At 41.1% G+C, this 18574-nt stretch overlaps 1 protein-coding gene across 8 annotated transcripts in view; it reads left to right on the top strand.

The window, feature by feature from the left end:
• Nucleotides 1–18239, top strand: part of ASXL2 (ASXL transcriptional regulator 2) — a 106425-nt gene extending 88186 nt beyond the window's left edge. For all 8 annotated transcript variants that reach the window (XM_037066774.1, XM_037066776.1, XM_037066775.1 and 5 more), the window contains 4 exons: nt 2317–2413; nt 7394–7499; nt 10346–11060; nt 14472–18239. In XM_037066774.1, the coding sequence (XP_036922669.1) occupies nt 2317–2413; nt 7394–7499; nt 10346–11060; nt 14472–16949 (3396 nt within the window). In that variant the 3' untranslated portion in view covers nt 16950–18239. The remainder of the gene's footprint in view (nt 1–2316; nt 2414–7393; nt 7500–10345; nt 11061–14471) is intronic.
• The last annotated feature ends 335 nt before the right edge of the window (nt 18240–18574 follow it).

The raw sequence follows: 18574 nt of genomic DNA on the forward strand, positions 1-18574 counted from the left end.
GAATCTCCAAGTGCAGCACAAGTAGCAGCCATCTCAGATTGTTTTATAGCTCAGGTAGGGTGACCCCAAACAGAACACAGGTGGGGGCTGACCATGGGGTGCACTACCCAGGAAAACCCAGGGTCTGCATATGTAGTGGACAACTATAGACAATGTCAAAGCACCTGGTACCACCCTGCCCTGGCACAGCCCATCCTCCCCTATATAGAGGGAAGTCCTTGCAGCCGACTGGCCTGGCAAATCTCTCCCATTGATCTGCCAAGAGCAACTAAAGCTGAACTACAAGAGGAGATTGTACTCAGTCCACACAAAGGATGCACCTTGAGTACACAACTTGGGTGATAGGAGAAGTATGCCACCGGGTCCTACAGGATGCCTACTACATTAGGCCACACGACCAAGACAGGGAGTCAAAGCAGCTCTATCTGATACATAGAAACAAACACATGGAAGCTGCCAAAATGAGGAGACAAAGAAACATGACCCAAATTATAGAACATCAAAACTCCTGGAAGAGCTAAATGATAAATGAAATGGAGTTAAGCAATCTGTCAGATGCAGAGTTCAAAACACTGGTTATAAGGATGCTTAAGGAACTTAGTGAGGACCTCAACAGCATAAAAAAGATCCAGTCAGAAATGAAGGATAAACTAGTTGATATAAAAAAAATATTTAAAGGGAAACAACAGTAGAGTGGATGAAACTGAGAACCAAATCAATGATTTTATCCAGTCAAAACAACAAGAAGAAAAAGGAATCCAGAAAAATGAGGATAGTATAAGCAGCCTCTGGGACAACTTAAAGAGGTCAAACATATGCATCACAGGGATATCAGAAGAAGAAGAAAAGGAGAAAGAAATTGGAAATCTATTTAAAAAAATAATGAAAACTTCCCTAATTTGGTGAAGGAAATAGACATGTAAGTCCAGGAAGTACAGAGTCCCAATTATGATAGTTGCAAAGAGGCCCACTCCAAGACCCATCATAATCAAAATACCAAAAGTTAAAGGTAAACTGACTATTAAAAATTCAAGAGAAAAAAAGTTAGTTACCTACAAGGGAATTCCCATAAGAATGTCAGCTGATTTCTCAAAAGAAGCTTTCCAGGCTAAAAGGGATTGGCAAGGAATATTCAGTCATTAAAGGCAGGGACCTGCAACCAAGATTGCTCTAACCAGCAAAGATATCATTTAGAATCATAGGGCAGATAAAGAGCTTCCTAGACAAGAAAAAACTAAAGGAATTCATCATCACCAAACCATTATATGAAATGTTAAAGGGATTTATTTAAGAAAAAGATTGAAACTGAAAACAATAAAATGGCAATAAATACATATGTATCAACAATTGAATCTGAAAAGTCAAACCAAGCAGACAAGAACAGAGACAGAATCATGGATATGGAGAGCACTTGGATGTTTGCCAGATGGTTTGGGGATGTGGGAGAATGGGTGAAGAGGTGAGGGGATTAAGAACTATAAATAATCACGGAATAGTTATAGGGATATAAACTATAGGAAATGGAGTAGCCAAAGAACTTACACGCATGACCCATGGGTGTGAACAATTGTGTGTTGACTGCCTGAGGGAGTAGGGGGTGCTGGATGGAGGGGGATCAAAGGGGGAAAATCAGGGCAAGTGTAATAGCATAATCAATAAAATAAAATTATAAAAAATATCCTGGCTGGTGTAGCTCAGTGGATTGAGCACGAGCCTGTGAACCACACGATCGCGGTTCGATTCCCAGTCAGGGCACATGCCTGGGTTGCAGGCCAGTTCCCAGCAGGGGACTCACGAGAGGCAACCATACATTGGTACTTCTCTCTTTCTCTCCTTCCCTTCCCCTCTAAAGATAAATAAATAAATATTTTTAAAAAATTATAAAAAATAATATGCAAGTGTTTCAAAGGTGTTAACAGTATATCAGTTCACTTGGAGAGACTTCAACATGTATTACATGAGCCGGATAAGATATAGAGCAGTGTATGTAATTTGCTCTCAGTTTTATAAAACAAATAATAATCTTTCAGAAGAAAAACCCTTACATTCCTATTTATGTATTTGCAGATTATTTTTTTAGTATAATTAATCAACGGAATGAAGTTTAAAGGAGAGGAAGAAGATAAAAAGGAAAGAAATATTTTATTAGAAAGGTTACATTATAACAGAAGTATCCATAATGAGTAGCATGGTGTGATGTAGTTGAGTCTTTTATAAAATTAATTGTGCATCCTTTTCTAAAAAGAAAAAAATAGTAATTTCCACATGATATGTTTGGCTCTTTGTAAGCTTTTCTTGGCTTATTCTTTGACCCAGGTTGGTCCAGATGGTCTGATGAAGTTAAATAGCTCTGCCCTTAACAATGAGTTCTTCACTTCAGCAGCCCAAGGCTGGAAGGAAAGACTCTCAGAAGGTAAGTGTTCTACCAATGTCTCCTATCATGTGTGTGCACTTGAAGCTACTGTGAGGGCATACTGGCACCTCTGCACCTCAGTAGATATTTGAACAGTTTTGAAAGGCAAAGGGTGCGATGTTTCTATAGGGGAGAACTAGCCATCTTTTATGAAATAAATTGCTAGACTTTTTAAAAAAGATTTTATTTATTTTTAGAGAGAAGAGAGGAACAAGAAAAGAGAGGGAGAGAAACATTAGTGTGTGGTTGCCTCCCACGCACCCTGCACTGGGAACCCAGACACATGCCCCTATAGGAAATTGAACCTGTGATCCCCGGGTTCGCAGCCTGGGCTCAATCCACTGAGCCACAGCAGCCAGGGCCGTTGTTAGACTTTTATCTGGAGCCTGTGTAACCTGCTTTGGCTCTGACAATATATTTCTTTCAAGGATTTAAAGTCAGCTGGGAAACTAAAAAATACATCTGTTTTTAGGACTTTCTGAGGTCCTATTCCTAAAGATTCTAATTCAGTAATTAATTCTAGGTTAATTCCTGGGAATTAAAAGTTTAATAAGCTATTGAAAGTAAAATAAAGAATTAGACTTCTTTTTGGTGCTGTGAATTATGGTTTGGTAAGCAGTGAGATAACATCTTTATTGCTGCACAACCTCAATGAAAGTAATGAGAAAAGGAATCACTAAGAACTTTTTATAAAACAGCTTTATCAAAAACTTGACATACTGTAAAACTGACCCACTGAAACTGTACAGTTCATTGGCAGTCAGAACACTTTAATAAATACAGGTTGTGACTGAGACTGACTCACTGTAGTCTACTGGTTTGCCATTTTTTTATTTATGGATATTGTACCAACTTTGCATCCCTGGAATAAGTCCCACTTGATTATGGCATATGATCTTTTTATGTATTACCACATCCGGTTTCCTAATATTTTGTTGAAGATTTTAGCATCTATGTTCTTCAGGCACATAGGCCTATAATTTTCTTTGTAGTGTCTGTTTGGTTTTAGAAGTAGGATAATGCTGGCCTCGTAAAATGAGTTTGGGAGCCTTTTCTCCTCTTGAGCTTTTTGGAATAGTTTGGTGTTAATTCTTTGAATGATTGATAAAATTGACATATGAGGCCATCTGGTTCAGGACTTTTGTTTGTTAGGAGGTTTTTTATTACTGCTTTAATTTCATTAGTTGTGACCTGTTGGTTCAGATTCTCTGATGCTTCCTGATTCATTTTTGGAAGATTATATGTTTGTAGGAATTTATCCATTTCATACAGATTGTCCAATTTGTTGGCATAAAGTTGTTTGTAATATTTTCTTAAAATCTTATGTGTTTCTTTGGAGTTAGGTGTTACTTTTTCTCTTTGTCTGATTTTATTTGAGTTTTTTCTTTTTTTCTTGATGAGTGTTTATAAAGCATTGTCACTTTATTTAGCTTTTTTTTCTGGAGGTGTCTTCTGTTCTTTCATTTGGAGCATGTTTCTTTTTCTCCCCATTTGGTTGCCTCTTTGTATTTTTTGTATGTATAAGGTAAATCTGCTATGACTCCGGTCTTGGTAGGGTAGTCGTATGTAAGAGGTGGCCTGTGGGACCCAGTGGTGCAGTCTTCTCCATCACCTGGGCTAGGTCCTCCAGGAATGCCCCTTTTGTGCATTATGCAGGCCTTCTTGTTGTGAGTCTTGATTGCTCTTGGCCCATTTGACTCTCAGGCTAGGCTGGCTGACTGTGAGGATCATCCCTGACCAGAGCCATGAGCTGCTATAAAGATCCTGTCCACATGAAGTGAAATTCACCTCAGCAGGATCTGGTTCCTGCTTAGATCTCCCCTTGTATATGCTGCTTGGGAAACTAATTGGATCCTGCTCTGATGTTGTCTGAAGCTGGCCTCTGGGTGTATTGGTTGTAGGGCCTCTTGGGAGAGACTCTACTATTGCCCAATGTCAGATGTTGCCTGTAACTGGCCCTGGGCAACATGTCTTGAGTTACAAAGTGACCCACAGTTTGTTGCTGTCTTTGCCAGGCCTAAGTGAGCACAGGAAAGGCCAGGCTGTGCACTAAGGCTGTCTGGCTTTTATTAGCACTGGTCTCAAGGACAGGTCAGCGAAGGTCTTGAGGTACTCTGAGATCTGCCTCTCCCTGCCTCTGCCTCCCAGCTGCCTGTTAAGTTCAGTCACTGAAAGAGCCTCTGGGGGTGCTTGAGTTGCATGAGGTAGGTTCTCAATGCATCACAAGGTAGGGGATCAGTCATTGTTCACTGGGGTATACCAAATCTAGCTGCCACCTGCTGGGTGCGCACACCCTTTGTAGTGGGGCAGTGTGTTAGGGTGTCACCAGGGCAAGGCCAATAGAGTTTATCAGGCCCAAACAGTCCAAGATTTGGCTGTGTGGAATGTTGAGGGCTCTGCACTCATGGGGCATGTGAGGGTAAAATAGCCCCTATCCTAAACCATACAGATCCGCCTGTCCAAGAATCTTCTGGGAGGCTGAACTCAGCAGCAGGGTGGCTGGGAGTCAGGAAGGTGGGGCCAGTGGATCTCTTTTGAGGGAGAGGTGCTGGTCAGGATGGGCAAGGTCAGGGGGGTGGCCCCTACTTTAGAAACACATAGCTCTTCCAGATTCTGCCCAGACCGTGGCAGGTTGGAGCCACCAAGAGTTGGGAGGGAGGCACTAGTGGATCTCCTGTGAAGGCGAAGCGCCAGTCAGGTTCATGGGAAAGTGGGGAGAATGACCCCCACCCAAAAGCCACACAAGTCAGTCACTGACACCCGCTGATTCTGCCCAAAGCCCTATACTCTGGACCAGCCACATTCCTCTCACAGTGCAAGCTCTGCAGGGTGGGGCGAGAGAGAGCCCAGAGACTGGGCCTGTTGTTTTCCCCCAGGCTGTCACATGGAGGGGACTGCTCCAACCATGAAAGATGGTGTCTACGTTGTGGGAGAATGACTCAGCATAAGGATTACGGCCACTTCCCTTCACCTCTCCCTAGAACCACAAACCTCAGTCTGTCTTCATGAGACTCTAGTCCGTTCTACCCTCTCTCTGCCAGGATCCCAGGATGATGGCTGTAAATGGTTTTGTGTGTTGGCCATTTTAGCAGACTCATCTCCCTATGGACAGAATCCCTGCTGATTTTCACAGCCAGATGTTATGTGGGTGCCTCCTCCTGGCTCTAGTTCTCTGGGTTGGGGACCCTGGCTTGGGGTTGAGACCCCACACTTTGCAGGGGGAGCCTTGCAGGTGAGGTAGCCCTCCGGAAATTAAGCTGCCTCCCATGGGAGGAGAGCCAGCTCTTTGATGTGGCCTCTTCTGGAAATCCTTGGTGATAAGACTTCTCTCCAGCTAGTGTTCAGTTAGTTATGCAGCTTGATTGCTCTGTATTTTAGCTGTAATTCCAGTTTAGGCCTGGGAGGAGGGGAGTCCCTTCCACCTACTCCACTATCATCTTTGGATCTCATCCTTTTGTTTTTTTAAGTTCCCCCAAGTGGTTCTAATAGGCAGTCATTATTAAAACCACTAGCTGTGTTAAAGGAAGTGTGGAAAGTTTTAGAAGAAATACATTTATTAAGGAGAGCATTAGGAATGCTATTCATACTTTTTGTCAGATACATTGACAATTAAGAGTTAATAGACCAGCTAATTAATAGTTACATTGTTCACTGAAATTGCTGACTTTTCCCTTACTCTTTTTCTTTTTAGAACCATTTCTGTATAAAAGGGATCCTTTGCTGATTACTTTGGTTCTTTCCCTTACTTAAAGATTTCCATGAGCAGAAACCCTTTTTTTTCTGAATTGAAATCATCATAGCATACTCATTACCAGAGCCTTTCTTGGAGAATAAGTTGATAAAGAATCTATGACTTTCAAACCCCCATTTTTTAAAGTAGGTATTATTAACAATGATACCTTGATTATCATCAATGTCATATTTTGTTCATATGAGCAGTCACTGCTTTACCTATAGTCAAGCAATAATATTTTTTGAGCAGCAAAACTGAAAACTATACATCTGAATAGAGTTCAATACATTAAATACTTTTATTCCCCTTTCTATTATTATATACAGTAGACTCTACAAAAGACCACAAGTTCTGGGTTGGATTCTGACAGCCAAATTCCTCTTTTCCTCTTTACGTGCTCAGGACTGTGATTTCCAGAATTTCCTAAAACTTTTCCTTTCCCTCTTCTTACTCTTAGGAGGTTTTAAACTTCAAGTCTGCCATTTTCACCTCTTATTTCCCAGTGTCCTGGGTATTAGAGTATAAAGGGAACAGCCTTTTTGAGCCACAAGTGTGAAGATGGTCTACCAAGCACACTGACTGTTTTCGGCTGATGGACTGGAAAGGATTGATGTGGTTGGTAGTGTATGCAAGTAAATGGCATATTCAGAGCAGCTGGGTCTTTGACACATTGTCCACCTTGTTGCTTGCTAGGGCATCAGACCGGTACAATTAGAAAAAACTAACAACTCCAAAATAACTTTCTGCCTTTTTTCTGGAATCTTAAATACTTTTAATCCGGGCCACAAATGTTCATTATGCAGTTAGAGATGAAAGGCTTAAAGCACAAGTTCCCTTGGAGAAACAGAACTTTAAAATAATGAAGTGCCCAGTGGCATTATTTACTGAAAGCTCATGAGTGTTTTTCCAGTGGAAAGCAATTAGAAATTCACAGTTAATAATAAATCTGTGGGGACTGTGATGTTTGGAGCAGGAGGGAGGGAGATACTACAGGGAAAGCCCAGGAAAGAGACCCAGTTGAGCCACGTATGAAAACTACATGGGGTGTGCAAGTGGTTTTGTTTTCACCTGTCTGCATTTAGGGTACTCCTTTACAATGAGGAATTTGGGCAAATTTATATTGCTTTCACAGGATGGTAATTGAACTCCTTTATGAGTCTTTCATGATTTACAAATAGTTAAAAGTTGCAGTGTGTTTTCTACTGACTGTCTTTTGTTTGTTTGTTTGTTTGTTTGGTACGTTATAGGTGAGTTTACACCCGAGATGCAAGTGAGAATTCGACAAGAGATTGAGAAGGAGAAAAAAGTAGAGCCATGGAAAGAACAATTCTTTGAAAGCTACTATGGTCAGAGGTAATATCAAAATAGATTCTGTTAATTCCTCTTTGTCATGTGGTACTTCATTTTACTACCTTTCCAGAATATCTAGTCCTCAATTTCCCTCTGTTTTTTCACCACTTCTTTTTTACCAAGAAAATGTTTTTTCTTTGAATCTCAAGTACACAAAGTTGGATTATTCATAATCTTTAGCTCTTAAAACATTACCATTGGATTTTAATTATCTTGAATTAGAGTCTCTTTGTTTGAATCAGTTGGCTTTTCTTCCAGTAACTTTGTAAAATATAAGACTACTGAAGTTCTGCATATTTCTTATAGTAGCTAATTTTAATCCCACAATGATGTAACATCCAGATCACTAAGGAACCCTAGGGATCCTGTACTAAGGACTGTTGTATCCAGTTTTAATGAAACAGCCTCTCCTTTTTAAAAGGCACCCCTGGAGATATACGAGGTCTGTCCAGAAGGTATCCAGCCATGTAATATGAAAAATAGAGACATTTATTGAAGAAGATACAAGATACAAGAAACATTGCACATAGGACAATGACGCCTCAGTCCCCTTCCATATAGGCACCTTGGGACCTCACACAGTTCTCCCAATCGCCATCAGCTGCCCCGTCGTATTTTCCTGATATCTCCTCGACAGTCTGAAATCTCTTCCCTTTCAAAGGTGATTTTAGTTTTGGGAAAAGCCAGGAGTTGCAGGGCATCAAATCTGGGCAATAGGGGGGCTGAGTCACCTGGGTGATTTGATGTTTCACCAAAGAACTCTGTACGAGACATGATGCATAAGTGGGCACATTGTTGTGATGAAGTTTCCAATCACCAGTTGCCCATAGCTGCAGCCTTTGAAAAATCCTGGAGGAATGTTCAAGCTTAATGCAAAATTTGACGCAGATTCATTGCTCTACTTGCTCAGTCATTTTGAATGTGATGTCCTCACAGCACACATGCTCACACAATGGTGGTTCACCACCTCCACTGACTAGTACAGTGAAGTCATTGATCACATGTGCGCACTCTGGTCAGATATCCTTGGCTGCCAGGTTACATCAACGTCGCGCAAACTGTTCTTACATTAACAATGGCTAGACTTTCTGGATAGACCTCGTATATTTGAAACAAGATATGAATCCTGTTCTAAAGGGGCTGTGGTCCAAATCAGTGTTTTCCTAATAAAAAAATCCAAACGAAGTCTTACTGGGGGACATTGAAATAGGTGATAGTGGAGCTGTTTTGTTTGAAATAGGGTTGAACATCCAGAGTCTAACTTGTTAGTCTCCTTTCATTCCTCTGCATGCCTAGTGGCTGCCCTGTAGGGAGACTCCGTGACCACCGCTTAAGAATTGGCTCTGTTCCTTATCTTCAAGTAGTGTTCATTGACCCCTTTGTGGCCCTTTAGGAAGTGATTCCTATTCAGGTTAACATTCTCATATACTGATTTTTTAATGTTTTTTGTGCAAGCTGAGTTCTTACATAGAAATGATGGTGTGTGTACATTTAGATCATTATTTATACGTATCAAGTATTCAATAAATACTGTTCGTTTTTTCCACATTAGGTAGATAGAGCATTACAGTAGTTGTTGTATCCTTCTGTTTTCAGCTCTTAGTTTTTTCAGTTTATAGAAGAAATTTTAAAAATTAATTTATTGTTTTAGAAGGGAGGAGAGGGAGAAAGAGATGGAGAGAAAAATCAGTGTGCAAGAGAGATGTCTATTATTGGTTGCCTCTTGCATATGCCCCAGCTGGGTACCTGGCCTACAACTCAGACGTGTGCCCTGACTGGTAATTGAACCAGCAACCTTTTGCTTTGCCAGATGATGCCTAACCCACTGAGCAATGCCAGTCAGGGCTGGAAGGATTGTTTTTGATTTCTGTTGCGTTTAGTTCTTATCTATTCCATGTCAGAGGTGCAGTACTGATTTTTTTTTGAAGTCACCAGAGTTTTCCCTTTTGTTTGCCTTTTAAACGGTATTCTAGAATGCATAAACCAAAAACCGAACCCATAGGCTGGGAATGAAACCCAGCTCTCCCAAATGGGAGGCAAGAATTCTACCACTGAACCACCAGTGCTTCCTATACAGTATTCTAAAACATCAGAAGGAGTCTCTAGAGTGATGCTGCAGAGTAGCCTAGCTCCTAGGCCACCCTATAGAAGTCCCAATTGGTCTTCACTCCCAGGATAGCTCAGGCATTGGATCTCAGAATTGTAGGGCTATACCAAAAGAAACCTAAATAGGTTTTCCAAAACTCAGTTAAAATTCTCAACCTCTGGAGAACATTGACAGCCAGCTTTCCTATTATCCCTTCAAGGTCACTTGGGGGTTTTTTTAGCTAGATTTTCTACAGGCTCTACAGAGCAGAGCTAATCACAGTCCAAACCCACAGTATCAGGGTGTGTGGGTCTAGGCCTTCTTTCACTTCCCTTGTGGGTAGTCTGTGATGCATGTCTCTAGACATTGTGGCCCCTTTATAACAGGAAGTAATAATAATTAACACTACTGAACTTCTATTATCGGCGAGGTACTGTTGTAAGTACTTTACATGCATTAACTTAGTTAATTATCTTAGCAACAGTATGAAATGATTAATCTCAGTGCACAATTGAAGAAACTGAGGCACAGAAGGCTAGTCACTTACTTTAATATCACATGGATAGAGAGTGTCAGAGCCATGACTTGAATCCAGGCACTCTGGCTCCAGAATCTTCACTAAAAATAATAATAAAGACACTACATGAAGAAAACCTACTATAGGTCAGGTTCCTCTATGCATTGGCATATACCATTATTTCATAATACTTTTCAATAACCTGGGCCATTTCTCAAATAGAATCTTTCTTTCTTTCAAATTTAGTTCTGGCCTGAGCCTTGAGGATTCAAAGAAATTGACAGCATCACCCAGCGATCCCAAAGTAAAGAAAATCCCAGCTGAGCAACCAAAACCCTTACTTCCTTCAGAGGCTTCTCCTGTCAGTGTAGTCCCTGTAATTCCTCAGGTAGAGCCTAAAGAAGAAGTAGTGCGTATGCCATCACCCATCCGAAAAGAAGAGCGTGAAAGCCAAGATAAGGTACAGCCAGACTCTAAATCCACAGAGTCCCTGCATTCCTCCACTAGGGATACACGTGAGCTTTGTGGCATTCTTCCCATCAAGTGTCCAAAGGATGAGGATGTCTTGGAACAGAAGCCAGTTTCCTCTGTTGAACAAGAATCTGAGAAAGAGAATCATCTCACTACAGCTTCTAATTATAATAAAAATGAAAGCCAAGAAGCTTTAGTTAAGTCTCCAAGCAAGCCCAAGAGTCCTGGAGTGGAGAAATCAATAATGAAGCCCATAATAGAAGCAAGTACACAGGAGACCACTGTGAAAGAGCCTTCATCAACTCTGGTCGATCAAAGCCCAGAAAGCCTCAAGAGGAAATCTCTTGCCCAAGAAGAGGCCCCTGTGAGCTGGGAGAAAAGGCCGCGTGTCACTGAAAATCGCCAGCACCAGCAGCCATTTCAAGTCTCTCCACAGCCCTTTCTCAGCAGAGGGGACAGGCTCCAAGTGCGGAAAGTGCCACCTCTCAAGGTAAGAGAATGGGAAGAACTGAAAGAGAGAGGTGGCCTGAACACTAAGTTCTTGGTCATATCTCCCAAATTTCAAGTAATTTGTAGTATTTCTTAATGCAGATGCAGGTGTATATATTTCATATACATGTAACTGTGGTCTTACATGAATAAAGTTATTCATAAATAGCCATGTAGAGCTCCTACACATCTTTGCTGGTGTTTGAATAAGTAAGGTTCCTGGATATGATCTAAACCTCCTCCACTCGCCCCCTGCTGTCTGCTCTTGTTTCTTAAGACAGTTATGGAAATTATTGTGTCTTGCGGCAAAATAAAAAGTATGATGATAAACATAAGGCCATTGGTGTGATGAAAAGATCATATATTTGTACCAAGAGTCATATTTAAGTGTACCTTGGCCTTTTTCTTACTGCCATAACTGATTTAATGTTGTGTGAGTCTCGAGCTACCTGTAGTTCCATCCTTTTAAGGGAAATGTTTGTGGTTTCCATGACTCACCACTGGTTACTTGAAGGACATTGCTAAGATGAAATAGTCTTACTAAGCTCTACTGCTTAGGATATGTCAATAATTTCCATTTTAACCTTGTATTGCTATGTGTCAAATCTTTCAAATTCCTATAGTAGTGTCTCTACCTCAGTATGTAAAGACTGCATCTAATTGGTAGTGTACCTTTGAAAACCCAAACACATTTTTACTTCTGATCTTAAGGCTTTTAATACTTGGGCTTGTGCCTAGGATCAGTTTGCAGTCCTTTCATTCATTCAATTCCTAATTTATTAATACTTTCTTATTGATAGTATTTATTAATGCCATTGTGTCTATGATGAGCCCAGGCACTGGGTATTCATTCACATTAGGATATAAGTAGAAAAATAAGCCATATGGAAATACTCACCTTCCACGCTTTTTAAATTTAACTTAGGCGAATCAAAGTTAGTTCTATCAGGAAATACCCTTTGGAAACGTTCAGTTACTAGTACTTGACCCACTTTTGTTTGCACCATGTTACTCCTATTTTTCATTTTGCTTATAGTATGATGTTCTTTATAACTTTTCATTTTTTAAATTTACGGTTTCAGTACTTAGGAGTCTCTCCTTATTGATAATTTTCTTCCCTGAAAATACTGTCATGATTTGCCAGATATTCTTATTTATATGATAATTACTTTTACTTTTTTTACACAAATATTAGGAACGTTTATTTAATGAATGTCAATCAGAACTAATCTCCAGGCCTGAGAGATGAGTAATAAATATTAAAACTTTTCATTTTAACCACTTTAGTATTAGATTGTCATTATTTCAACATGTTATTAATGATTTTCAGTCATTATGATAGATATCATTTATTGTGTTGGGTATGTTGTTACTGTTAAGATTACTTTAATGCAAGGTTGTTTGTCCCTGTGTACAGTTCCCTTAAATAGCTGTGCTTTTACTTTTTTTGTATTTAATTTTTTAGTTTCATGTATAATTTTCCTGAATTGGTGGTCCAGTCTAGATGATGTTGCCAAGGGATGACAGTTACCTCTTTCTTACTGTGAGCAGCTTCTGAAGTACTGTGGGCAATTAGATGTAGAGTAAATTAAGCTCTGAGAGAGATTAGGTATAGCTCATGATGTCAAATATATGGACTTTGTGATAAATGCTATAGAATTTCACAGCTTTAATGTCTGAATGACAGAGAATCAGTTTCTTAGGACTGCTAACCTTTTGAGAAATGAGTACTGCAAATAATGAACAATCTTTATTGACTTTATTATTCTTAATTTTAAGGAGTTCCAGAAACATGACATTCATATTCATAGTTAAATTAATTACGTTAAATGCCATAGAACGTCTGTAACAGTTATTTGCTTCTTTAAACTCTTGATGCATTCTAATTAACTCCAGTAGCTCTCAAAGTATTGTTCAAACAGGAGCAGATTCCTTTCAGATACAGTATTTTTTTTAAAGATTTTATTTATTTTTTAGAGAGAGGAGAAAGGGGGCAGGGAGAAAGAGAGGAAATATCAGTGTATGGTTGGTTGCCTCTCAAGTGCCCCTACTGGGGACCCGGCCTGCAACCCAGGCATATGCCCTAACTGGCAATCAAATTAGTAACCCTTTAGTTCACAGGCCAGCACTCAATCCACTGAGCCACACTGGTCAGGGTTATATATCTTTTTAAAAAATATTTGTATTTATTTATTTTTAGAGAGAGGGGAAAGGAGGGGGAAAGAGTGGGAGAGAAACATCAAAGTGTGGTTGCCTCTCATGTGTCCCCTACTGGGGGACCTGGCCTGCAACCCAGGCATGTGCCCTGACTGGGAGTTGAACCAGGGAGCCTTTGTTTCACATGCCCGTGCTCAGTGCACTGAGACACACCAGCCAGGGCTATATCTTATTTTTTTATTGGTTTATTGATATAATGATTCTATTTAAATTGAAAGGTATATGATTTGGTTTTTAAGATATATTTCTTTCTAATTAAAAAAATTTCAATTAAAGCTTATATTCACTATTTTATATTAGTTTCATATGTACAGCATGGTGGTTCCAAAGTATTCTACCTGACATTTCCATTAACTACTGGCACCATACATAGTTATTACCATGTTATTGACTTTATTTTCTATGCTGTACTTTATATATACCATGACTATTTTGTAACTACCAACCTGTACTCCTCAATTCCTTTATCTTTTTTATCCAGTCTCCCACCCCTTCCCAGATACGGTATTTTATGATAGCAATATTGGTGGTTTTAAACCTGATAATGCATCAGAACCTCACAGGATGCTTTTTAGAAAAGCATTGCCCCCCTAGGGGCTCTAATGTGCAAATTTTGGGATAGGACTCAGAGCATATGTGTTTTTCCAAAATCTCTACAGGTTAAGTAAATTTGGTGCCAGCCAGGGATGAGAATGACTGGTAAATACTATGTACATTACATACACAGTCCCACTTGGGAACGGGCAGAAGGGGCATGCATAGAATAGAACAGAGCAGGACTTTCCCCCATGACCATGATAGTAAAGCCTAGAAGTAATAAAAGGCAGTTGTATTGTATACTTCTTTCTTTTTTTCCCTCCACATGCTCATTTGAAAGTGCAGATGCCATAGAAAGGTCTATGTCTTAAATGATAAGCAGCTGTGACATTAAGAGATAGTTGAGAAGAAATATGGGGATTTGAAGTGGTGGAAGTGGGTGTTAAGGGAGAGAAGAGTCTTTGTTATCAGAAGAGGAGGTGGAAGGAACCTAAAAAAAAATTGTGTTGCTGTCTACATGATTTGGTCTCTTAGCAGAGACCTCCCAGATGTTGTAGTGTCATCTTACTCTAAAAATGTGTTAATGAAGTTTTGCTATTCTTGTAAATGAAAACTAATTTCTGTTGGTTCCCCCCCCCCACCCCACCCCTTCTTTCAGATCCCGGTCTCCAGAATCTCCCCCATGCTGTTTCCTACATCGCAGGTCTCTCCCAGGGCTCGTTTTCCAGTCTCCATCACTAGTCCTAACAGAACAGGAGCCAGAACTCTTGCAGACATCAAAGCAAAAGCCCAACTGGTCAAAGCACAGAGGGCAGCAGCTGCCGCTGCAGCCGCAGCTGCTGCAGCCGCCTCGGTTGGAGGGACCATTCCAGGACCTGGCCCAGGAGGTGGACAAGGCCCAGGAGAGGGTGGTGAAAGGAAAATTGCTAGAGGAGGGAGTCCAGACTCAGACAGAGTCAGAGAAACTGGAAAGGGTCCCACACTGGAACTGGCAGGAACTGGAAGCAGGGGAGGTACGCGAGAGCTTTTACCCTGTGGTTCAGAGACTCAGCCCCAATCTGAGACCAAGATCCCAGGCCAGGCACAACCTCATGGTGTCTCTGGAGCACAACTACAGCAAACCCCCTCAGTGCCTCCAACATCTGCCATCAGTGGAGCATGCACAAGTGTCCCATCACCAGCTCACACTAATGCACCCCCACCAGCTTTAGGGAAATTGAATAATGAGAAACTGAATGCCACCAGGGCAGCAGCCACAGTGGCCTCTCTTAGCCACCTCCAAGGGCCCAGTCATTGCAGGCAGGAGAAAGTACCTTCTACTCCAGCAGGTCCTGCTCTAATTTCAGGTGCCTCACCTATTCATTTTGCAGCTGATGGCACAGTTGAGCCCAAAGCAGGTTCTAGTAAGAACACACCAAACTCTTCAGCCTCAGCAGAGACAGCTGCCAGGGCTTCGGTGGATATGACTTCCTCCCCTTTAACATCTTTATTAATAGCAGCCACTTTAGAAAAACTTTCTATACCCCAGGTCAGTGTAACTGTAGCACCTACTGGGTCAGTTTCATCCTCGAGCACTTTGCCAGCAGTATCTAGCCTTAAAACTCCAGGGACTTCTTCAAATATGAATGGACCCATTTCCCGGCCAAGCTCCAGTATCCCTGCTAATAATCCTTTGGTCACTCAGCTGCTTCAGGGCAAAGATGTTCCCATGGAGCAAATTCTGCCTAAACCACTCACCAAAGTTGAAATGAAAACTGTTCCACTGACTGTAAAAGAGGGTATTGGGACAGGAGCACCCACTGGCACCAACACCATACCAGAAAACGGCCCCAGAGAGGAAGTTCATGAGAGGCCTTCTCATCCAGCTCTACAGCAACTGGGTAAAACCTTACAAAGTAAGCATCTCTCCCAGCTTCCCAGACCCCTTCAGCTCTTTTCAGGTAAGGATCTAAGAGACTCCAGCGTTGATGCAAACCAAGAAGGACTCAGTAAAGCAACCCAAGATCAGATCCTTCAGACTCTTATCCAAAGTGTTCATATTCAGAGACAGAACGTTCTCTCGTTTGTGCAGCCCTCCCAATTCAACTTAACTCACTCAGGTTTCCAGTTAGAAGACATCTCCACAAGCCAGCGGTTCATGCTGGGTTTTGCTGGCAGAAGGACTTTGAAGCCTGCAATGGCAGGTCACTACTTACTTAACATTTCCACTTACGGCCGAGGCTCAGAGAGCTTTAGGAGGACTCATTCTGTAAACCCTGAAGACCGTTTTAGTTTAAGTAGCCCCACTGAGGCCTTGAAGATGGGATATCCAGACTGTAAAAATGCAACAGGAGATAGTAGCAGTGGCAGAGAAGAAGATACTGATGAGGAAAGTACTGATGATGAGCAAGAAGCTGTCATGGTGAAGAAGGAGGACGTGGCTTCCCAGAGTTCTGGCAAGTGTGAAGCAAGTTCAGGCCCCCACAATAGAGAAACCCTGCCCATTGATTGTTTAGCTAAAAATAATGTGAAGGCAGAGACACCGGTGCATGAGCAGAACTTTGTAAGCAAGGAGAATTATCTGTTCACCAGAGGCCAAACATTTGATGAAAAGTCCCTCGCCAGAGATTTTATTCAAGCAGCACAGAAGAAAATGGCTCATGCAGTGAGAGGTAAAACAATGCATAACAGCCCCGAACTTTTCAATTCCACTGCTCTTCCTCCAGCTGCAAACAGCCCCACCCATCAGCCTCTCCTTCTTCCACCGCTGCAAACCCCAAAGCTGTACGGGAGCCCTACACAGATTGGGCCAAGCTACAGAGGCATGATCAATGTCGCCACCTCGTCTGACATGGACCATAACTCTGCTATACCGGGGATGCCTGACTGTAGCCAGGTATCTAGCAACGTAAGTGATGTCATGTCCTTCTCAGTAACTGTCACTACCATCCCTGCTAGCCAAGCTATGAATCCTAGCAGCCATGGCCAGACCATTCCTGTTCAGGCATTTCCTGAAGAGAACAGCATAGAGGACACGCCTTCAAAATGTTACTGCCGATTGAAAGCCATGATCATGTGCAAGGGGTGTGGAGCTTTCTGCCATGATGATTGTATTGGCCCTTCTAAACTGTGTGTCTCCTGCCTTGTTGTTCGATAAAAAGACTAGAAAGAGAACATGTTGTAAAGAAAGCAGGAAGGGAAGAGTTGACACGGTGTGTTTTTTGTGTCCTTTTGGAATCTCAGAAATAAGTGGATTTCAATTGTCAAAAGACAAATGTTACTTAATCAGGAATAGAGTGCAGATCTTACATTTTAGAGGATGAGCACCTTGTATAGTAAGTCGAAGTCAAGCAGGACTGTGTTTTTGTGACAAGTTTGCACTTACAAATCATGTACATAAGTCACATTTTGTTACAACATTTTTTCCCAAGTGTTTAGGTAATAATGTATTACTTTGGATTCAAGTTTATGTTCTCTACTTCATGTGACTCTGAGAAAAGTTTAATGCCGTGCATGGTGAAGGGAAGCTTGTCTCCCTTCTGTACTTTCCTAAGAGGCTAGGAATGAACGAATGGTCTGGAGAAATCACCACTCATGCTGACTATATCCGCCTGTAGGCTTTACATGGATTGTTTAGCCTTTGCAGAATATGGATTCAGGGTTTGCTCAGTCCCTTTACCTTAGATGCAACGTTCTTAAGTTCCAAGTTTTTGATAAGGTATTAGTTTCACAGCTGGTACTTCAGACGCTGAGAGCTCTGACTTGGTTCTTGGCTTCCGTCAGCCAGTGCTGTTGCCAAGCACTCTGCATGCAGCTTGTGTGCCTCTGCTGTTCCTAATCCTAATACCCTGAGATAGTGAATGCGGTCCATGAAGGGTATGCCTCTTTGGCCCCTCGTGTTACCATAGCCTGGGCAGGGCAACGGTTCCAGCAGTAATGTCCAAATTAGTCATGGGAGCTTACAAACAGCTTTGAAATACTAGTATAAAATTAACAGGAAAGTGTTAGTGATAGGGTGATTTGAAGTGTGATTTGTTGGGCCATCGGAGTAAAGGTGCAGAAAGAAGAACTTTGGAAAACAATTTTAACATTAGAAATAAGGTAGCCTCTTCTCTCTCAACCCGTTACCTAATGTTCTGTAGTCAGCTGTTGCTGTGGGTAGAAAAGCTCATTAATGCCACATTTGCCCATCCTGTTAAAGCAGTTTTGACATCCCACACATCTGAGGAGTGTGGAGTAATCTTTTGAAGACAGTTACTTTGAAGACATATATGCACAGACACATAGTACAAGTCAGGCTCCTTTTCTGTTTTAGAAATAATGTCCCTGTTTGGGATCACTACTGTCTATGCACTAGAAATTTCTAATGTAAAGGGGCTTCAGTGGATGTCTAAGGGAACATCTAGAAAGGAGAAAATTACCTCCAAAGCTTTGTTGTTTGTTCTTGTTTATTTTCTCTTTCCTTTTTTGTTGTGGTTTTAAGCCTCTATCTAGTGACTAAAGAGTTTTTTAGTACATATGTTTAGGTCATGGTTAAAGAACATTAAAATAAGTCTACAGTTTACCAGAACTTGCTATTATTAAACAATTGGGTATTGTCAGTGTGCATCATTTTGCATATTGATTTCAAGTGTGTAAAGTAAAATTTTACTGTAACCTAGTACAGTCATAATTGTTCTTAATATTCAGGATGTGATACTTACAACCTTCAGAATAGTGTAAATTTTTTAAGTAAGCTACATTCCAGGTTAGGAGAAAGTGGGCAGTAATAATCTTTGCTTT

This window comes from Sturnira hondurensis, unplaced genomic scaffold (assembly GCF_014824575.4).
Source record: "Sturnira hondurensis isolate 20B ecotype Veracruz unplaced genomic scaffold, ASM1482457v3 Scaffold0016663, whole genome shotgun sequence".
Classification (NCBI taxonomy): domain Eukaryota; kingdom Metazoa; phylum Chordata; class Mammalia; order Chiroptera; family Phyllostomidae; genus Sturnira; species Sturnira hondurensis.